Raw genomic sequence first — 23,245 nt, forward strand, 5'->3', positions numbered from 1 at the left:
TAAACACCTATTCAGTTTCCCCGCTGAATTTAGCAGATAAATCGACATTGCGTGACCCGATGTCAGGTGATATTCCAGAACGTTTCACGTAAGCAACACCATTTCCCAACAATTTTGGCATATCTTCATATTTTTCAAATAACTGCCCATTCCCTTTCTTCCCAAGTAATCAAGTAATTTAATACGTTCTAAGAGTCATTGTTACTGTAATCGACTAATCATTTTCGAGTAACGTGTCCAATCCTGGTATCACCACAGGAACAGCGCAACAGTGACTGGGAGACTGCTGTTCTGTCAGACGATGTTTGCTTCATCAGTGCTCAGCGCACGTTCAGATTGGTTGGAGTGAAATATTCAATTCAGCACAATACTAGTTTCATCTACAATTGTTCTGGAATACGAGGCTGAATAAGTACCTACCCTGCCGTTGTGCGACATTTATTTATGATCTGGCCGGGCAATCCACACTGCGCTCGTGGATTGCCCTATAGAACGCTAAAGTCAAATTTGAAATATTTTTTTAACTATCAACAATGGCAAATTTTTAAAGTCAAATTTGTCGTCCGGAATCTACATTGGCAATTTAATCAGTGTATCATAACAGCCAACCAGAGAGGAAAATAAATCATGTTGCTTTTTAATTAAATATATCAGATTTATTTGATTTAAGTCAGATTTATTTTATATAAATCAGACACACGTTTTAAGTAACTTCAGCTAGAAAATGTACTTTTTTCATTAGATGTTCTTTTTAGTGGCTGCCTGATATAAATAATTCCTAGCTTGATCATTCTTTGCTTTAAATACAAAATAAATGCCCATCGGAAGCACATATTGATAGACAAAGGGTAACTAAAATGTTTTCAGTATTGTTGTGGGAAAAAGTATGTGATTTAAATCGTCATAACAAAATCAGTGTGATTTAAGTCATCATTTAAATCACGATGCATATCATCTTGATTTTGATTATCCACCCTTACGCCAACCTACCGTGCATCACGCTGTGATAATTATACGACCAGATGCCGGTACATTTCCCGGGAATATCGAATCCATTCGTTGGCGCTCTGATAAACCAGAGCAAGTTTTAAAATGCACCGCACGCTATCCTTCCATAGACACGCACCGATTTCATCAAAATCCAATGAAGAGTCGATTCCGTTGTCGGTTCCGTTGTAGCCAATTTTAAATCTGCGACAATATGTTCGGTTGGCACAGAATGTCTGCTGATATCGTCGCGCTTTTGGACAAAAATGATAATAACAACAAAGGTTTGTTCATTTTAGAAGTCCATTTGATTTTATTATTTGTTTGCTCTTGTGAAAACATTTCTTGCTACCTCGCTCCGTAAAACCTACTATATATTCGAAAATGACAACTTAAAAAGCGATATTACAATTCTATACAAATGTAGAGTATACGTTGTGACTCTGAAGCTGACAATCTTTCGGTTTAGTGCAAAAGTTCGACCTGGGTTCTGAGAATCAATTTCCAATCTCTCGCCTCTTTTTTTAAGTTTGATTTCTTTACGCGAAACGGCGCAGCTTGCGAAGTAATAATAACGTGATAGTCGCAAATTTCAAAACTGTTTACAAAAAAAAAAGCTCTTTTAGGACTGGCATGTTTGAAGAAAACATTACAACAGAGCTACGGATAGAGGATTTTGCTCATACTGCACCCAATTCAAAAAGGTTATGGCACACAAAATATACAAAGAACGCAACGTAGCCATGCTGAGCCGCCTACAGTACAAAAATAAGATTATACGCGGCAAATATCCCGTTCCACTGGCGACGTTGAAAATCGCCGCAGCAAAACGCCTGAATCTATTTTGATCTCGGAGCAAGATTTATAACTTCATTCTCCCTGCCAGCCCCTATCTCGCGTGCTTATGTGTGCGCGCGTGTTCTCTAATAAATGTTAAAATGTAATTTTCAGTCCATTGTAATCCAAATCACACAGTACGTCAGTTTCGTAACTGCGCGTCGTTTTAAACAAACTTGTCTTTTTGTTCACATTGTAAAGCACCAAACTCGTTAAATATCTCGCCGTTTACTTGTGTCTTGAGCTTTATTCATTACGTACTTAAGGTTGGAGCACTTCTGGTCTTCACAATTTTGTTTTCTCAAATTGAGGGGGCAAATATTTTTTTGTATATAGATATACATAGGTATTTCTATATCTACATAAAAAAAAGGGGAAAAAAAGGCCGATCTCTGAAGAGCCGCGTGCGCAATATTAATTCTTCACGTGACCAATGTAACAGTTAGCGGGTCCATTTCTTTCTGTTACAGTTACATTCTTTTTGACACGGCGCCTTCCTGGACTTCTCGTGGACTTTGGCTCTTGCACCGTGCGCCATAAGAAACCTGGATTGTCCGCTTTCCCACAAAACACTCGGGAGATCCAATCGTTGAAATTCACGAAAAAAAACGCGGAAAATAACCAAACTAAAAAAAAAGAAAAGAATTATTAGATTAAAAAAGTAATACACCCGCGCTGTGACATTGAACGCGATGGACCGTCATGCTTGGTGTCCCAGCGCAGACCGCTCTTTTAGATCTAAAGGTGTCTCCAGCTTCGGCAAGCGATTTGCGCTCCCAAATGCTTTGTGGGAAAGCATATATTTATACTTCGGATTTCTTCAAACGTTCTTTTAAAATCGGAAGAAAAAAAAAAACATAAACAAAATCGTTAACTACGTGAAAACCCACACGAAAAATCAGGGAAGAATTTCACCAGCCTGGCTGCACGTGTTCTTGTGGTAACGTAGGTGAGAACCTGAATGAAGGCTGTGAGCTCCCGCAATGTGCATTTTGTGCCGTCATCAAATTGAGTATCCTCGACGGACGATACGTTAACTTACCCAGAGCTCGCCCGAATAATCGCACTTACATACCTACAATCTAAACGTTATTTTTTCTTCTTTTAGTTACTTAAATTTAAGAGCATCGTAGCTGCTTTTCGTAGTGATATTATAGCCATCTTCGGGGTTCTGTTGGGGATGAATGAAATGAAGATGGGACGAGATGAAGAAAAATACGGAGGAAAAATACTGTAAGAAACAAGGAAGAAAGAAAGGGCGCATAGAAGAGAGGAAGACGAAACGTCTAAAAAAAGAACGCGAGAAGAAAAAGAAAGAAGGAGAAAAGGAAACAAGGCAAGAGGCAAAAAAGAAATTGTGAAAAGTACAAAAAAGAAAGAAAAAAGAAAGAAGCGTGAACGAAACAAAAAGAGGAAAAAAAGGGAGGCATGGACAGACGATAAGAATTGCACCTCGGTCATATACAAATTACTGAATGAAGAAAAAAAAAAAGCGAATGAGCATTGCAGCTGTCATCATGCGACGCGTATGTCGACGACAAGCACGCCGAGGTTACCTTGTCCCACGCAGAGAACGCACCAGGCCGTCGGAGACTCCAGGGTTCCGAAGAGAAAAAGGATCCGTGCCTTTCGACTGCCGAAGTGGGACAGGCGACGATAAAACGCGATCGCTCTAACAGCCAAGTTTTAAAGCTTTGGCGTGCAAAGAAAAAAAAAGAAGCGTGAAACATGGAGCAACAACGGTAAGATCTCCTGCAGACGGATGACCCATAAAGGGAAAGCACAGAAACGCTTTAAAACAAGATTGCATTCTAAACAGTTTTATACCATTGTTTGTTTATTTGTATGTTTGTTCTGTCTCTTAGGTTGTTTCGCTTTCTTTCTTTCCCATACAGGTCCCAGAACAGTTGTCATAGAAGGACTGCGTTCAAACTTTACTATGTGAAAACTTTTTTTTTTACTTTACACGAACGAAGTCTAGAACTTGACAATAAACACCAAGTACAACAACTACATTCTCAAAACGCCCCTCGCAGACCGTGATTTTTTTTTTTTCCAAAATTTAAACAAGATTTTTTTAAAATCAAGTATACTTTCCTTTTCCACCTTGGAATCCGAGAACTCGAAATGTGACCCGTAGTCCCCTAGACGAATGGCCCAATGTATGCGCGGTAGAGCTACGTCGAAAAAGGTCCATTTCGAGCATCCTCTTGGGTGTCGTTCCTAGCGCGCTTAAAACGAGCAAAAGAAAAACACACAAAAATCTCCAAGTCACCCACTGATGTGCTAAGTGCGTAGGTTAAAAAAGAAAAACCTCGAATTAGTTAAAAAGAAAACGTGATTCGGAGCACCGTTGTTTCATTTAACAACGAATGACAGCGTCCAATAATGAAAATTTGCGTCTAGAGTCAATTACAAGTTAAAAAGCACCGTGAGATTTTCGCCTAACGATTTGTTTCTTGTTCTTATTGGCTAAGGCCGTAATCTGATTGACTAAGGAGCGCTAAAGGAATGCTCACGACTCCGGCACACCCTCCGTTTTTTCGGCTGTTAGTCACGTAATCATCTACCTTTAAGCTTATTTCACGTTTAAACCGTAATTAATCCATGCTGTCCCGATATGAAGCCTTTCTGCCACGGCGCCTGCGCGGGAAAGAAAGAGCATACTTCCCGTTCAAACGGTTCGTGGTTATCACTCCTATAGTGCAAACTAAGTTTCTTAGTTCTCGGGCGGTTAGGTTCAGGTGTTTCTTTCCATTTCCGCGTCGTTAAAAGATGTGTGCCATCGCAGGGTCAAATTTTCTTTCAGATGGTTGCAAAACAAAAGAAAAAAATAATAATATTAGAGAAACGACCACAGCTGAGCGCGAAATTCCGCGTCCTCTAGGGCACAATAACTCGCAACCCGTGAAAGCCGCTCGGGCCACAATCTCCGCCACTGTGCGTGCATCAACGTAACCGAAAAGCGTAAAGCTTCCTTTCAAAAGCGACGCCTCAAGGTCGTCACCCTGATGTGGCGAACCACTTAATTAGCTCGAAGCTCGTTTTCGTTTTATAATTGCATCCCGCTTCATTCATAGATAACCAGTCCGCTCATCATTATGGGCTTGACCGAACCTTTTTTTTTTCTTTTTTGTATTTGCTGCTTTGTTACGGTCGCTTTGTTTTCGCTTGATGATAGCACAGAGAAGTTAATCGCCTTGACGCGACATTTTTGTTGCGTTCTAGCGCTTATTTTGTGTTTCTTTCTCTTTTTTTTTTTTTTTTTTTTTTTTTACAGCAGTTTTTTTAGGATCGTGTCCCCCGCAAAGAAATGAAGACGCCGAACTCTGGACAGCAACCGCCATCTATGGGTGACGGCGGCAAGCCACGTACCGGGTTGCCGCCGTCGCTCATAGATGGCGGCAGCCTTTCCACTCTGGCTTGCCGACTTGCGGCCGGCCATTACTTTTAATTGTACAGCTCCGCTGGTCTTCGTTCTTCACCAAAATAAAAAGGCTGATTTTTTTTTTAATTTATAGAACAGGAAAAAACGTTTTATTGTTTTTCGGACACGTCAAAACCAGAAGACATAATGCGAAAGTTGTATAATAGATGGATTGAACAGAATCGACGTTGGAATTATGAACCCACCGAGATGCAACATCGTCGAAGACCAGGAAAAAAAATGGAGCCGTCCTGCGTTAATGTACAGTGCACGGCGATAGCTGCGACAGGTTTCGGCGAAGTCGTTGGGAATCGGTGTCGCGTTCACGCACCGCGGAGTGCGTGAACAGAAGCGTTCTGAACAAAGTTGTTGTTGTTGAAAACTTTACTGGACGTAACAGGAAAGATCGGGAAGGGAAGGGGGAGTTAAAGAGATAGAGAGTGAGTGTATGCCCTCATTCCAGGGCTCCAATTGCGGTTTGGGCATGCAGCGCGCGGGTCACCAGCAGCTTTTGCACATCGATGACTTCACTCTGCAGCCCCGCTTCCCACTCTTGAGTAGAAGGCTCCATTAGTGGAGCCAGTCCAGGGATCTTCTTACACTTCCAAGTAATGTGATGCACGTCCGCCCAGGGGTCACCACAGAAGGGGCAGGCTCCCGTAGTGTACCGGTCGGGGTACCACTGGTGCAACTTGGCGGGGGTCACAAGAGTGCCCGTCTGGAGCCTTCTCCAAGTCCATTCTTCTTCCTTTCCAAGCCCCCCCGCACGGGCTCGGGAATACGCGCCTGTCGAGTTCCTTCATTTTGAGTGCCTCGTTAAACGAGAGGTCCGTGTCCACTTGACCACCCGACTGGGACGAGTCCCGGAGAATACAGCCTCGGGCCGCAGCGTTTGCTGCCTCATTCCCAGTGTTCCCCATGTGGCCAGGGGACCAGATCAGATGCACCCCCTGCACTTCCGTCTTACGTAGTATTCTATCAGCGACTGCGCACACCATCCCGCGAGCGAAATTTCCACATGCTTTCTGGGAGTCAGAGATGACAGTCGCCCTGGGGTTGCAAACAACCGCCAACGCAATCGCCGCTTCCTCAGCCTGCCCAGCCGACTCTACTCTGACCGAAGCTAATCTTAACACCCGACCCTGGGCGTTAGCCACTGCGATTGTGGCAACTCCGTTTACTGGGCCGCCACAGTCAACATATAGCGTTCCCTCTCTGTGATCCCATGTCTTAGACAGGGCCTCAGATCTGGCCTTTCTTCTGCCGTCGTCCTTTCCTGGTTGCATATTCCTCGGGATACGACTCACCACTATTTTCTTCCGTATTTCTGCTGACAGCTCGTGGTCGGGGACAGTACCCGTATGCGTTCCTCCCGGAACCGCCATCCCGAGTTTGTCCATGAGCCACGCCCCGTTCTTCGTGGACGCCAACCTCTTTAGTTGAGCCACGAGATGTGCTTCGTGAAGCTCATCTATCGTGTTGTGGACCCCTAACTTTAGTAATTTGTCGGTCGCTGTCCTCTCGGGAAGCCCTAGCGCACTTTTGTAAGCTCTTCTTATCAAAACATCAATTTTTTGCCGTTCCGCTTTACTCAAGACCAAGTACGGTGTGGCGTAAGTGATTCTGGAGATAATAAAGGCCTGAACGAGTTGCATTGCTTCTTTCCCTTTTATGCCCCTCCTGGCCTTCGAAGCATGCCACAGACCTGGGTGGTCATGGTGTCAAGTTTATCGATAGTCGACTTATTGCCCCTGCCTTGTCGAATGAGCTGGCCGAGGATACGAATCTCCGTGGGTTTAGAGACCCGTTTCCCGCTCACCCAAACCTCAATCTGTTCCGACACACGTTCATAAGGGTTCCTCAAGACAAGTAATTCGGACTTCTCCGGTGCACACTTTAGACCGCACTCCTCAGCGTAGTCTTCTACAATTTTGGCAGCCGCCTGTAGTCTTTCTTCAATCTCCGCGTCGTTTCCCTCCCGACACCACAGGGTAATGTCGTCGGCGTAGATGGCGTGTTCCACACCGGGAACCACCCCCAGCGCCTCCGGCAAACCCCGCAGAGCCAGATTGAAAAGAAGCGGAGATAAAACAGCCCCTTGAGGCGTCCCCTTTGAGCCGAGCTCGAAGCTATTGGATTTCATGCTCCCTAAGGTTAGAGTAGCCTTCCTGTCCGTTAAGAAACTCCGTACGTATTCGGACGTTCTCTGTCCGCAGTGGATCTCGTTCAGGCCTCTGAGTACGCTGGCATGCGAAACGTTATCAAAAGCCCCCTTTAAGTCAAGAGCGAGAATACACCGTGTTTGTCCCCTGGAAGGGTTCTCCAAAAGATCTTTGTATATCCACAGGAGGATGTCCTGTGTTGAGGTACGAGGTCTAAACCCAAATTGAGTATGGGGCATGAGATTTTCCTTCTCCAAGTACCTCATGAGCCTAGTGTTTAGTACCCTCTCAAAAGCTTTACCCACGCATGAGGTAAGTGAGATGGGTCTAAGATTTTCTAGATTTAAGTTCTTTTTGGGCTTGGGAATAAAGCGAATGTCAGCGGTTTTCCAGCAAGCTGGCGTCACCCCCCTAGCCCAGTAGTGCTCGTTAAAATGATTAACTAGCTTCCCGAGTTCGCCTTCTTCCAAGTTATAAAGGAGTTTTGCCGTGATGGTGTCGGGCCCCGGCGCGGTGCCCTTTTTCATGGCCCCGAGCTCGTACTCGAATTCTGCCACCGATACCGGCCTATCCAGTTCGGAGTTTTCGCGTCCTAGATATTCTAGAGTTTCCTCCGCGCGTTCAAGACACAAATATCTGCGCGCGAGTTGGTCTATGATTTGCTCTGTATCGTTGGGTAACTCGTATATGAGTTCAGCTATTCTACTGTCCGTAACCGACTTAGTCTTAGTTGGATCTATGAGTGCCCTAAGGAGACGCCAGGACCGTGCCGTACCGAGGCTGCCGCGTATAGAGTCACAAATCCCATACCAGTTGTTCCTAGCGAGCTCGACCGCATGGTCCTCCGCGTCCTTAGTTAGTTCTTGGATCTTAGTACGAATCTTCTTGTGGTGTCGCTGACGTTTACACCTCTTGGTCAGACCACGCCGGGCCTCCCAAAGGTGGAGGAGTCTTGCATCCACAGCCGGGGTCTTCTCCGAAAGCTCAACCTCCGTGACAAAAGGGCGCAGGCTCGTGGTCACGTCCGCAGCCCACTCCTCAATGTCCGCCAGGTGCACTTCTGTCTTTTCTCTTTTCTTCCTCCATTTGTCCCAGTCCGTTATCTTTGCGGTTCCAGTTTTTCTCTTGTATCCTGCCTCTCTTAGTGTCGTTTCAAGGATACAGTGGTCGCTTCCAAGTTGTTCTGCCAGGTTCTTCCAGTCGGCGCTCCCACGTTCTTCACCAGCGTGAGGTCCGGGCACGTATCTCTGCACGTGCTAGTCCCCGTCCTGGTAGGCTGGTCAGGTTCCGTGAGGAGCGTGAGGCGTTCCTGGTTGATTCCTTCGAAAAGTTTGCGTCCTTTCGGCGTGACGTATTTGTAACCCCATCCCGGGTGCGGGGCATTAAAGTCCCCCACGATGACGAGAGGTTCCTTGCCGGCCGCCCTCACCGCGTTTCCCATGAGAGTTATGTAGTCAACCTTGTGAAGCTTGGGGTTCCCGTACAGATTCACTATGTGGACACCCCGGTCCCCCTTCTTCACCGGGACGATCACCACATACCCACACTCCACTCCGCCCCCGTCCAGGTGCCTCTCCGTGGCCGCGAATGTCCTGTGGACGAGGGTCGAGAAGTATTGGGTTCCGCCGACCGTCCGGTAGTCCTTAATCTTTACGGGCTTCTTTCCAGGTTCCTGCAGAAGTATTACCGCAGGGGGATCGGTTTCAAGCGACAACCGAAGGCTGAGACTGGCCTGCTTCCGACCTATCCCCCTGCAGTTCCATTGCCATATTTTCAGATATGATTGTTTTAGACGACACATGGTTATTCGTGTCTTCTACTGATTCCACTTCACGTCGTGCATCAGTCGGCGATCTTCTCTTCGCCCCTAGCTCCTGGAGCAGGGAACTTCTTTTTCGTTCCAAGAATGTCGATTTTTTCCCGCTTGACCCAAGTTGCTTGAGCATGGACTCCCGGTTTCGCTCCAACGCTACCACTTTGTTGGAAAGCTGCGTGATTTTTTCCATTAAAAGCTGCGTGGCAGACTGCACCGCCTGTTTCACCGCAGCCTCCACGATTTCTCGAAATTGGTCCGTAGTGATCCCGGGGGTCCCAGAGCAAATGCTCTTCATTTCCACATCTTCCACTCCTTTACTCGGGGCATCCTGCCTGAGGACTTGTGTATGCTGGCTACTCCCGCTTGACCTCGGTGGCGGGTTATTCTTGGTCACATTAATATGGTTATCATTTTTCTGCAGCTCGGGCCATTTCTCCTGGTCCCCCAGGTCCAAGTTCTTCCCGTCCCGCGACATAGATCTTTGATTCCAATTTTGCTTCTTCCCGCCTTTACGACTTTTCCTCTTCCTTTTCTTTTCGGAAAGAGGCGCCGGGCGTGACGAGTTTCTCTTGCAGCTTGCTGATCTGCTGCGAGAGCGAGCACGCGGCCTTGAGCCACTCCGCTCCTTCGACAGCCAGCGCACCTGCTGTTCTCCGTTGCGGTGCCTCGAGCGGCTCCGTCCGGTTCTCTCAATTTGTCTCTTCTCCTTGAAAAACTGTTTTGTGCGCCCCTCCGCACAGTGCGCACTTCGGGACACATGGGTGTCCCTCCATCGCTTGCGGGGCCCCGCACATCGCACACGCGTAACCCGTCGGTTTGCTGCACACATCCGTCCGATGGCCGGCCTCTCCGCAGTTAAGGCAGGCTGCCTTTGTCTTCTTGTATAGAAAGCAGGGCGTTTCCAGCCAGTTGAAAGTGACCGTGAACGGAACTTTGGTCCCGGCGAAAGTGATGAGCGCCGATTTGGACCTTCCGAGCCTCCTAGCGTCGAGTATTTCGTGTCCTGGGGCCCTGATTTTCTCTCTGATCTGTGCATTGGACAGCTCCGGCCGAACCCCATGAATGACGCCACGGCATGCCTCTTCCCTCGGGGAGACGTGGTAGGCCACAACGTCGAGTTGTCCGGACGGGAATATCAAACTTCTAAGCTTCGCCAACGCTTCGGCTTCGTCCCATATGTCCGTGCAGATCATAATGGTGTTTTGCTCTTCTAGCAACCGGACGATTGAATTCTCCGCAAGACACCTCGGGAGCGAGTTCTGCACCGCTTCGCCGATCTGGTCCCGGCAGCTTTTCAAGTCGACCGCCGTCTTCCGTGGCTTCACAATGATCTTGTGCTTGAATTCCTTGAGGCTGGGAAGCCGAAACGGTCTCTTCGTCTCTTTCTTCTTGACCTCCGTTGCTCTACCGGTAGGTCCTCGGTCTTCCTTCCGCTGGTCATGGACTTCTTTCTTCTGGGTCTTCTTTTTATGCACAACTTGTACCCAGCTATTGCCGGGTAGCGTGCCTACTTGCTCCTCCGAGGCGGTTTTCTGAATTCCATCCGTATAAAGGGGCCGCGCCGCTGGATTTATGGAGTCAAAAGCCACCTTGTCCGGATCGTATCCGGACAAGGTGCTGGGGCTGAGCACGAGAGCTTCCGTCGATATTACTTCCATCTTGCGTTTTCCACCGCCGCCGCGGCGGTTCCACGTGGTGACGCTTAGCTGGTTAGGGCCAGTAGGGCGGCCGCACCGAGCGAACTCGGCTCATCGCCCTATAGTCGAGCAAGGCCCAACGAGGCTTAGCGAGGTTCCTCGTGGGTTCAAAACAAAATGCCTCTAAAATCAAAATATTCCGCTCACCAGCTTGAGGAAGATATCCACGTGAACTGGGTCACTAACGCTGTCTATCCAAGACTTCTTCTCGCTCGGAAAGCAAGAATTTCAGCACGAAACATCGGTTTTTCGCGGAGCCTTAATGAGCATGCGTCCGCTCGCCGCAGCCTTCTTCTTCTTCCCTGAACAAAGCAGTCATATGTTCCGTTCCGAACACTATTGTTCCATTTTGTTCCAAATGTTTTGTTGTTTTTTTTGTTTGTTTTTTGTTAGCGCGTGAAAGCGCAACATCCGGCACGAGCTCTTGGCACTGATACCAGAGCCGTATATGTCTATATGTTTCCCTATCGCGATCCACTCTTAAAGGCGAAGCTTAAACGTCCTCCAAATTTTTTCTTTTATGTTTATATTGGAAACATTTGTCCTTCTATGTTGTCACAGAACAAATTTATGGTCTGCACTCTATGTCGCAATTATGCGACTTTATTTAGTTCCATAGCCGCCTCGAAGACAACGAGGCAAAGCTCTGGCCTACAGACCCCCGTTAGTTCTGGAGTGAAAGAGTGGTAGAAACTGTTCAAATTCGTTTGTTGTACTGGCCCTCCTGGTTAGCTGATTTGGTAGAGCGCTTCGCCACTCTTGGAGAGGTCTCCGGGGCCGGTACCTGAACCTGGCGTATATTTTCAACGGTAGCAAGTCGCCTAGAATGCGAGAAGTGTGCTCCATTTCAGTGTAAGTAAATTTATTCAAGCGTAAATCTGTTCCAACTTGGGAATTCCGTCTAAATTAATATATGTAATTCATGTCACAAATTGTGTGCGGTGTTAACAAGGGTACGGGAACGTTAAGTGCTTCGCCTCAGTGAAGAATGTCTCGCTCTTGTGAAGAAATTTCTAAAGTCGGGCCCTCACGCCCGTACTTCACAGGAAGCTGGGTAACATCATTAATAATAAAAAAGCATATAAACCAAATTTAGTTGATTTAGGTGGGATTTTTTTTATCTAAATAAGCCTTATATAATTTAAACAACTTTCTCTTATAATAATGATTTCTGCTTTTAAATTCGCGCACTGTCGGTTTTTTGCCAACAACAATGGCGTTTTTATTTAGTTTTAAAAAGCGGTAAGGCGGTGGCTTGCTCTCAAAAGAAAAGCAGCAAGCTGGTGTAAGACACAACGATTAGGTATACTGGCCAATGCAAGATCTACCTAACATTTATAATTTAGTCTGTCTCCCTGTGACTGTCTATCTGTCCCTCTTTCTTTCTTTCTCTGCCGCTCTGTGTGCTTTCGTGCGGACGCATACTTGTGTTCCTTTCAGAGATGGCAGTAATGACATTACTGTAATGAAATTACATTAATTAAATTACTTTTTGTGGTAACGAGTAAAGTAATTAATTACTTTTCAACGTTGGTAATTTCATAATGTCATTATTTACTTTCAGGTAGTAATTTCGAGAACATTACTCATTACTTTTGAAATTACTTTTGTCCCAATTGAGAAAGTACGTTTGCGAGCTCTAAAAAGATAGAAAAATTATTTTGCATGGTGTAATGTCGTGAAAGAGACACCGAGCAAATAAACGAAGGCCGTCTTAGCGCAAAGCTTCATACAAAAGAACTCGACAGACGCACAAAGGCGGGCTGGAAAGGTGAAGGAGAAAAGCTTACCTGTAAAGACATCGCTGGAAGGCCACGGCTCACGAACTCCAGGCAAGACAGATTCACGACGTCACGACATCCTGACAATACTATACTTCATTCATCCCTAAGCTGACAGTGCGATGGGAGCTACGAGCTCAAGAGAACCACTCAACCACCTTCGTTTGATCCCCTGACCCCTCCCTTTCCGTGCGAATGGGTGAGAACGAGAGCGTGGTTAAGTGGCGAAAGATAGACATGTGACCATTCCAACAAGCACGTAGCTTTCACCGCACTGTCAGCTTAGGAATTAACGGCATATAGGTTAACGAAAGGCACATCACCAGTGAGTGACGGCAATACATTTTATTATCGAAGAGGGCAGGACAAACAGATCCCCAGCATTCTTGCTCTTTCGTCGAGCAAGGTCAAACCGTAAGCTTCTGCCATTGTGAACTACAAGCGACTGGAATATATAGTTAATCCCAAATGCTTTGTCAAATCCCCAGAACGTTTCGTGCGAATCGGAAAAGACGGGAATCGAGTAAAGCAGATGCCGCTCGCGGTATGCGTCGCAGCCTTTCCTTGGGAAGTTCATTCGGAAGTAAGCGCTATACGAGATGTAGCCACCCGTTTGCTGAGAAAGTACCTATTTCAGGAAGCTCGCGCCATCCCTTGCCTCAATGGCGACGCTTCTGCCTAGGGAATAACCAGCCCCCTTGTGTTACAACGCGCAATAACTTGGGATCTTCGGATGTTTGGGAACAATACGTCTTGAATAGAATGACCGGGAATACGTCAACTAGTGCTCTAGGGAGAATAGGATTAGATTGCGTCCGCAGCGGAAGAGAAACGTTCCACGAGACGACTCCTTGCGAGAACAATATCCCATGGTCCGACTTGACATACTGGCACGGATTAAAAATGTTTTTAATCCAGGAAGACGGAAACATATCACCTTTTAACTAAGGACCTTTACCGTTGAATGAACTGGGAAACTGATGAGTCGACTGTCTTGGTCACATCTAAAGAGTTAAATCGTGTGCTCGAGCAAAACGACTGTTCAGTATGGTTCATTTTAAGCGCATAAGGTTGTTGCGGTGTAAACAGGAAGATCTGAGTTTTGCTACGTCTACTGTAAATAAAATGAGCGCCAATCACTGCCTCAAGGCATCGAAAAGTAAAGTCAAAGTAACTGTCTTACTTTTCAAGAGAAAGTGTAATGTAATGTCATTACTTTTAGTGTGGGGTAATATGTAATATAATTTAATTATATTTCTGCAGTCTGAAAAAAAAAATTAGTCGTGCAAGTTCATTAATTTTCAAATAAATTTTGCTATCTCTGGTTCGTTTCCTTCCTTCGCGTTTCAATTTGCTTGCATAGGATGCTAGAGAACTGAGCTCCTTTCCGATTTGTTGAGAATATTGTATTTCGCTCGCATTCCTCCTTATAAATATATTTCCCTTGTTTGGTTATTATTTTAATTAAATACAAAATGAATGCGAATAAAAAGCATTAAGTCAATAACAAACGATAAATAGAAATATATGTTGGGGATTTTTACTTTTCGAGAAAGAATATCGTTGAAACCAGGGGTCGGCAACCTTATGCAGCGACGGACCGGGTCGTCACGAAGCCGACACGGAGGGGGCCGGACGGCAAGTCGCGAAGACAGGGAGGGGGGAGAGGGGGGCAGAGAAAAAAAAATAGCAGAAAGGAAATGAAGACGCTCTCTGCCGAAGCATGGGCTTGACGGACAATGCCAATTGAAAGCGCTCCTTGTTCCTGTCTTACCCCATTTGTGTTCCTAAGTTTCTTGTGATTCTTGGGTCTGTGAGGAAGCTGAAGGAGGGAAGGGGGAAGGGGAGGGGGGGTACCTTTTTGGGGTTGTGCCGAGGGCCGCATAAAACTGCCTCGAGAGCCGTGGGTTGCCGACCCCTGATTGAAACCATCACAGTAAAATCACGATTTAAATCACGATTTAAATTCAGCTTAAAACCACAATTGAAATTATTTTGATTTCTGTTCACTACAATGCTCTGCACAACCCTGCAGAGAAATTTTAAGATGAGGTATAACCGCAAATTTACAAAAACGACGACTTTGGGATACTGGGCAGTTGATCCGTCGGCTTCCTTCCCAGCAATGAACCAACAGCGCAAAATCACCAGAAAATTATTGCATCGTGCGTTCCACGCACCGCGTGGCAACCAATCCAATTAGTAGCAGTGAAGGGCAAACACGAGTCAACAAGAGTCATATTCATACACTCTAAAAAAAGCCCGTGCGTCTGCTTTCTCGCACAACATTCGGAGAGCCAATCAGCGTAACTTGAGGTAACTCAGCGAATGACGATGCCGAAACATATGTTTCGACCAAAAAACGCAGTCTGAGTTGTGACATTACGCAATGCAAGCCTGACGTTTTGAATTGCTTAATGTCACAACTCAGACTGCGTTTTTTGGTCTAAACATATGTTTCGGCATCGTCATTCGCTGAGCTGCCTCCGTAAGTGGCGGTGATTGGCTCTCCGAGTGTTGTGCGGGAAAGTAGACGCACGGGCTTTTTTTAGAGTGTAGCCTTTCCATTGGTGATTGGTTGATCGCAAGTAACAAGCGGCGCTTCAACTTCTTGATTGGGTTGCTACGGTTGCTGTGATGGAATCGTCGTTTCTGTTGTGTAGCAGAAACCCCTGAGGACTAGTCGCTCGCGCTTGAATCCTTTACTGCAGCCCCTCTTTGAGAAAAGGAGGTGAGGCAGGTATGCTTAAAGTCATGCACAAACTGCACAAACTTCGTGATAGCGGCAATATTTCGACGTTTCACGGGCACATTTCGGGCATTTGAGCACTGCAAATGCTACAAGAGCGAGTTCCGCGCTTTGAACGGGCCTGCCGAGTGGTAGCCATCAGTTCGTCGAACAACGTCTCATCGACACATTGTTTCGTCAAAATTCGTCGACACATTTCATCGAAGGGTTTCCGCGATCGTTTCATCGACACACCTTGCGACGTTTCGTCGTAACCGTCTGTCCGCGCACATCGCCACTGTCGCCGGCATCCGGATGGGCCTTGCTTGCCAAACCCTTGGCGGTTCCAATGAGGACCGGTGTAAGCTCGGGCCTGAGATTACATTAAAGTTTCCCCGAGCGGTGTGAGGGGTTTCCACGCGTAGCGTGGAGCGTTCGAAAGCCCAGGATTAAGGCTCGCAAATTCGTGTTTGCCCTGTCTAAGCCACCTCAGTGAGCTCGGTTTTGTTCCGGTATTCTTCCAGCGAATCAAATGAAGGCAGTAATTAAGTTTAATCCCTTAGCAAAAAATATTCCGCTGTCGACGAAACGTCACCGTTGCATGTGTTCCCGAAACAAGTTTCCAGGAAGCATCCCAGTATCGACGAAATTTATGTGAGTTGAGTTGAGAAAACGTATTTATTTAATCCCATGCATGGCTGCTCTTACTCTAGGTTTAGGGCATCAGCAGCGGCGGGGGAATTGGTTCAGGTTCATGTCCATGAAATATGTCAATCAATCATGTGTCCATTAAAAGTTGTCTGCGGAACGTGTTTCGACGAAACGATATAGACCCCTGCCCACCACACGCGTCTGTGCAGTGAAAGGGTATTTCAAGGCAGCATGCTCGCGTGTGTAGTTACCGCTTCGCTCGCACTTATGGTGAAACAGAGCTTGCCTTCTGCATTTGCGCAGTGCCAACCTCTCTTCACGTGACCGTACGCTCGTTTATAAATATTGATTTGGTTTATAATTGACACTGCGATTCATCTCGGAATAGAGAAAAGCCGACGCTAATGCCACAACCAACACAGAATGTTCGCATTCGGCCGCTCGCGTGGGTAAACGTTGTTTCATGTCAAGAACAATTGTGGCGGTGTAAGATCACCTGGCGAAGGTTCGCTGTCAGCATGCGCTTTGTGGCAAGCCCTTGACCGAGAAGATTGTCAGCCGTCAGCACATGGATTTTTCTAGCAACCCAGCATTAAAATGCTTCCCCTTGTTCTATTGCAAGCAATCAGGAGGGAGACACAGCTTACACCTCGCCTGAATGTAATAAAATACTACGAAGATGCAAACATTACAACCTAAGCAGTACGCGTGTACAAGCTTGATCTTACGATGCGCTGAAGAGTGTAAAATGTAATGTTTTTCTGGTCTTGACCAGCGGGCGCGACATGCGGACGTACACAGTATTTGACATAACGACACACTCCACCCCTGGCACATTGTTTTTTTATATATTTTTTTGCACAAAAGTACTTGGCCCGCACAAATCTGCAAATTAATATTACTACATGGCTTAAACTCGATGATAGCTATTCATAAAATTAAAATAATTTATAGGACGCAGTCATTTCAACTGTCCCTGCACTCAGTCCAAACGAAACTTTGATCCTTTAGTGGTTTAATTCTTTGGAATTTGTATTATTCTTGTTATTTTGTAAGCGTAATACTTCTGTGACAGTCCTACTTCGTGCTTAATAAACTGAATATCTACAACATCTGATACTCTTTTTTTGTGTGTGTTTTCAAGTCTCACGGTCCAAATAAAAATCGCAGATACCTAAAAAGACACTTGACCAAAAGATAATTTTTTGTTTTGTTTTTACTTCTTTTGGGTATTTAATTCCTCAAGCTAGAATTTCGGAACCCCATGTCTGACACGTCATCACGTTTTTGTGGAAATTTATAAAGCGGCGAACACTTGCGCGACTAAACGGCCGACCCGTCATACGATTCTGATCACGTTGAAATATCTGTAATGGGCCTCTGAGATCCCCGGGGCGACAAATGCGCACCGCTAATCTCAATTTTTCAACGCGTCGGTTCTATCGTCGTGCATCTGTATCGCCATTAGCTCAGGACGGATTTCGCGTCTTGTTTTGACCACATTTGCTGGAGACGGATGTCAACAGACCATATGCGAAATTGTTCGAACGTCTGGCAGCACTCGGTGCACTGCCATATTTGTTGAGTCGACATTCATCTGCTGTTTGGCAAATTCGTACCGTTGTCGGTTACAATCGAGGCCTACTGCTCACTATCATCGATCCCCGCCCACACCTACGAGCTAAGGGACGCTCTCCTTGCGCAATTACAGTCTCTTGCAATATGAAAGACCCACTGGAAGCCCGTGGCCGAGACGGTGGCTGGCGGGGGCGCTGTGCGCGCTCCGGGCGATTCCATTCTACGTCGACGGGAGGACTCCCTCGGGGCTTAGCTAAAACGCAATGCGCACCTATCAGTTTCAGTTTCGCGACGAAGAGCAGTTCGCCAGCGTCATTCCACGGCCATATCTTTCTAGCGCCGCAATTGCTTCTCAGAGAGACCGGCCTGAGCCAAGGCGATTATTATGACTCTGGTAAAACGCGAGATTCGTGACACCGTGATTGGGCAGTGCTGGTTTTGACATTTCGCACCCAAGAAACTGACAAAAAAAAAAAAAAAAAACGTTGATGACCAGCTTGTTTCAAGCCTTCGTGACCATAATATCTCTGGGCATGAGAGCGATAAAGCACGCTCAACCGTTAAACCAAAACCAAAAGCGTGTTCGTGCGCGGAATTGAGCCCCGTGTGAGTGTCCTTCCTTCGAAGCAGAATGGAATCGCCTGAAGCGGGCGCATCACCTTCGCCCGCCGCTGTCTGGGCGACGTGCTCCCAGTGGGTCTTTCATATTGCAGGAGACTGTACGTGGTCGTCGCCCCGCCGGCTGCTGGTTTCTCGCCACCACCAAGATGGCGGACGTACACTTCAGCTCGAAATTTGGCTTTGAGTGCCAGCAAAGGCTCGGGTGCGGGCACGTGGTTTTCGAAAACGCTTTCTCTGCGCGAGTGCTTGTGCGAGCGAAGGATTCTTCGCAACTACGCTTTCGCGTCCTGTCCTTTGCCAGCGCCGAAGCCAACTGGGGAGGCGGGGCATGTTCTTCGGCGCCCGATTAGATAACGTTGTGCATTTCGCATACGGTCTTTTTCAGGAGAGAGAAAGATACCACACTGTATCGAAGAGCCACCGCACACGATTTATTGTGGTCATGCACAGGTTTGTAAGGCGTATGGCAGGTGATGTTGCTCACGTTTCGAAACGACGAACATTCGCGTGCAGGGCTGAGGAGGTCGCACGCTGGGAAAACTTGTAAATATTAGATTGGTGTATACAAAGTTAGTGACGCTGTGGAGTAGCTCAGTGGTAACCAAGTGCGATGCCCGCGGGCGGCGAGCAATCTTTTTCAGTGACTTCGCAACATCGACAACGGATGGCCTAGATCGCCACCGACAACATCAAACACGACAACTGCAAGAACATCAACAACGACAACCTCTACAACATCAACAACGGACGTCATTTCCAATGGTGGGAAAAGCACATTAAAGCTATCGCTGTAAACCGCCAATAGACCGAGATCCCACTAAGCGTTCCACGCGTGCGTGATGCCACCATAACTGTAGCTCACATGCAGGAGGTAGTTTCCAGTGCACGAGACAGCTCGTGCCGTCTCATGCTTTGTTCGCGCAGACGTGCAGCAGGGTTATCGTGCGTGGAGAAAGACTACAGTTGCTGCGATGCATGCCGGTCGCGGAGGCGTAGCGAAGCTTGTTGGTGAGATGGGTCTAGTACTGGACATAACGCAACCCCGAGACTCCAGGTATAAAGGAAAGGACGGTACGTAAGCAAAATGTATCTTCGTCTCTTCTCTCTCTTTGTGCCTCTTTGTGGCACCTCCTATTCAAAGGAACACTGCCACCCCCCAAAAACACTTTCTTTATATCTTTTGCAAGGCGATTTATTAGGGTGTCAGGAGACTACGTCCAATCAATATTTTGCTACAGAGTCACATTTGCACAGAGGCTCGAAGGAGAGAGCTGCCGGAAGTCACGAGGCTATCAACCCGGCACCATGACAGAACAGCACACGACAAAACAGCACGCGACAAAACAGCACGGTCAAAACAGCACGCGTCACAACAGCACGGCGACAAAACAGCACGCGTCAAAATAGCACGCGTCAAAATAGCACAGAGTCAAAACGGCACAGCGACAGAAGAGCACGTGCCAAAACAGTACGGCGTCAAAACAGCACAGCGTCAAAACAGCACAGCGTCATAAAAGGACATTGAAACTATAGCTAGGGTTTGGCGTTTTTGTTTTTTATTATATTAAAATTCGATGTACTTTTCCAGGTTTTTTTTTTTGTTTTTGTTTTTTTTTTCAAAGGAAGTTTTTGGTTTATAGTGGTGAATATTTGTAGACTCATAAACTTCTTGGTTCTTTTCGGTTTATTCACGAAAACCAGTATGCTGACGAAAATGCAACATTTAAAAGCGTTTGTTTAAAATGTATAGTGAGTAACCCAGGTACCGGTTTTCTTATTTGTTGCTGTCGGTGGCAGCCGACGCGACCTGTTCTGCTGGACGTACTAGGATGACATTATCATCGCGTGCTCGTATTTGTACACAGGACGAACATGAGCTTCACTACTACTTCAAACGGACAGGAAAATATCAAAATCCAGAAATTTGCAAGCATTGCACTCAGTTCTTTTTTTCCCCCATCTTCACGACTGCGAGAGGTGGTAAATTTGCGCCGACCACAGAAACGATAATAAAACAATCGTATTTATGCCAAAAAATAGTCAGAGTGCAGGCGAGCTGGTGTTAGTTGAACATGATTGTAAACCTGAGACTGGGGCAGAAAAGAGAACACAACAGAAGGTAGAAAAAGAGGAAGCAACGTCTCAAGGGGACGTTGCCTCCTCTTTTACTACCTTCTGTTGTGTTCTCTTTTCTGCCCCAGTCTCAGGTTTACGTAGTTATGCCCTCCTCTAGTAGACGGAAGCTAGGGGTGTTAAAAAATGTATCGGTATTTACGAGCGCCCTTGATTTTTACTGTTCAGTTAGCGATTAAACTCTTCTTTATACTAAAAATTCAGCACACAAATCCCTATTAGGTGAAAAACCCAGATTTTGTCCTGAAGACCCCTGCACCCCCCGAGCTTTTGTTGAAAGTTGAACCGATGTCGGAGACAAGCTGAAAACTGGGAAAGGAAGTGGTCATGCGGTCAGTAATGAGTCATATTCCCCACCCACCCCTCCAAACGCCCTAAAAATTACTGACCTTTTTCAGTGAAAACCGAATTTGGAAAAATTATTTTGGTGTATTTTTACCGGTTTTATTCGGTTTAAGCCAAAAACGTTGAACCCGAAATATAACGTATGGAGTTAAAAAAAATGCATGTCTCAAAGTAGGCACTGTATTGGAATGGAGGGTCTAGGCCATTTCGTGGAAAGCCAACTCGTCGACAGCCAATTTGTCGAATCCGTTCTCTAGGGAGCAAGTTCGGATTGAGGAGTACACTCGATGCGCACATGAAGGCTCGCTGGGCAATACCGAAGCCCCCGCTGGTGCGTATTCTGGCTATATCTCGAGCAGTTCTGCTCGTTTGGACGCGCAAGTATGCTTGTGATGTCGTCTACAATAAATGAATGGATCGCACGGCTTGCGATTGATTCAATAAATGAATCAATCGCAGGTTAACAGCGTACGATTATTCTATAACTTGTAGGAGCTGTCTGAAATATGTCTTCATTCACTTTGCACCTTCCACTATAAATGTAATCGTCCATGAGGTTGACAGTTAATTCCGGCTGTAAATCTAAACGGTTGCCAAATAAGATACACTCATGCCTACGACATTTGAATTAAGATTCGAAACTTGATTGAAACTCATCCTTGCTGGCATGTTTGGCCAGCAAAGTTGTTGAACACCAAGGCAAATGATGTTATGGATACCTTTGACCTTTGACCTTCTTTCTGCCGACTCTCAACGACACGGAAAAGTCCGACGAATGTACCAACAACTTCTTCGCTGTAAAAGGAGGTTCGAACATTTACCTTTAGTTGTTTAAAGCTGTCCGCCTGTCACCTTACGTGAATGCTTTACGCTGGATGCTGATCGGTAACTCCCGTTGTGCTAGAAATTGCGGTCCACTACACGCTTCCTTGCCTTCCAAACTGTGGGTCCGACAGATACAGTTGGGAGTCTGTCGGAGAGAGGTGAAGGGCGCGCTCCCAAGTTGCTATACATGCGTGCTGTTTTGTCGCTGTGCTGTTTTGCCACGTGCTCTTTTGTCGCTGTGCCGTTTTGACGCTGTGATGTTTTGTCGCGTGCTATTTTGACGCGTGCTGTCTTGTCGCCGAGCTGTTTTGACGCTGTGCTGTTTTGCCACGTGTTCTTTTGTCGCTGTGCCGTTTTGACGCTGTGATGTTTTGTCGCGTGCTATTTTGACGCGTGCTGTCTTGTCGCCGAGCTGTTTTGACGCTGTGCTGTTTTGACGCATGCTGTTTTGACGCGTGCTGTTTTGTCGTGTGCTGTTCTGTCGCGTTCCCTGTAAACCCCTACCCAGTTTGTTTGTTGTTTTTTTTTCGATTTTTTTAGCGTTTAAGCAGACGACAAGGACGTCGCGTGAACCGTTTGTCGTGCGATTTGTTTCGCACTTATATCCCTTCCCTTCGCTGTTCCCCGCTTGAAGATCGATTGGCCGGTACCATGAACCAGAGTTCAGAAGTAGCGGTACCCGTCCGTCGCCACGTTGGTCTGTCGCGCACCGCCATCCCGTCGTCCAGCCCGCGGTGCGTATCCATATTGAGAAGGACGTGTTTTTCGTGTAATCTGTGCAACCTTTTTCTTTTAATCAACTTTTTTGCTGTTTTTGGAGACCACAAAAATGGGGCTGATATTCTTTTCTATTTTTGAACAATAAATGTGTGCCTTAGATGACCCAAGACTTTGATTCTATTTAGTACGCTTTAGTTTAAATACCACGTGACCATAAAGAAGGGAGTGAGCGCAAATGAAACCGGCCAATTCTCGACCGGCTCTTTTCGGGCGGAAAGAATACGAATTTCGAGCCGCAAATTATGTCCTGGGTAGGAGGGCTCTCGTATGTCATGTTTAAATTAAAGCCTCGGGGAACATGTATTCCCTGTCAGTGCCCCTTTTCGAGTGAAATAAATTTTAAACCGTGTTAGAGACTTTTGTGTGCGTGTGTGTGTGTGTATGTGCGCACGCGTGCGTGTGTGCGTGTGTGTGCGTGTGTGTGTGCGTGCGTGTAATCTTCACCAACTCGTCCGCGCCCTGGCTTCCTGTTCGCCAATTACTGATTTCCCAGGGACATCAGTAATTGGCGTAGTGGCCTAGACGATGGGGAACACATCTTTAATTGGAATTTGACAAATAAAAGCGTTGCTTAAACCGCTAACTGGTGGATTTTAGGTTAATTATTTGCTAGTTGGCACTTCACACTCCAAATATTACTTTCGCCGAAGTCGAAACGACATTCTGCAGAAATACTTTCTGCGTTTAATTGCTTGTTTCAAAGTTGCCGCTCTGGTCCTGCTCGAGGGTTCTGTGCGACGTTGCGAGAGGAATGGAACCGAGCGCGTGGTTTAAGACACGACGCAAACGACAACCATAAGCCCAACCTTCACACCTTTTATTAAGTCATCGCGGAGAGAAAGACCACTGGCGAAGCATGAGCCCTGGTGAAGCCAAT

General features: G+C 46.5%; 1 protein-coding gene across 1 annotated transcript; it reads right to left on the reverse strand.

Annotated features, from left to right (window-relative positions):
* Positions 1-2,932: 2,932 nt before the first annotated feature.
* On the reverse strand, positions 2,933-6,910 carry LOC121834681. Its single transcript, XM_042288410.1, has 2 exons — positions 6,151-6,910; positions 2,933-2,995 (listed from the first exon to the last, which is right to left on the reverse strand). The coding sequence occupies exons 1-2, from the start codon at positions 6,904-6,906 to the stop codon at positions 2,933-2,935; spliced, it is 819 nt and encodes a 272-aa protein (XP_042144344.1). The 5' UTR covers positions 6,907-6,910.
* Positions 6,911-23,245: the final 16,335 nt, after the last annotated feature.

This window comes from Ixodes scapularis, unplaced genomic scaffold (assembly GCF_016920785.2).
Source record: "Ixodes scapularis isolate PalLabHiFi unplaced genomic scaffold, ASM1692078v2 ptg002916l_1__unscaffolded, whole genome shotgun sequence".
Taxonomy (NCBI): Eukaryota; Metazoa; Arthropoda; class Arachnida; order Ixodida; family Ixodidae; genus Ixodes; species Ixodes scapularis.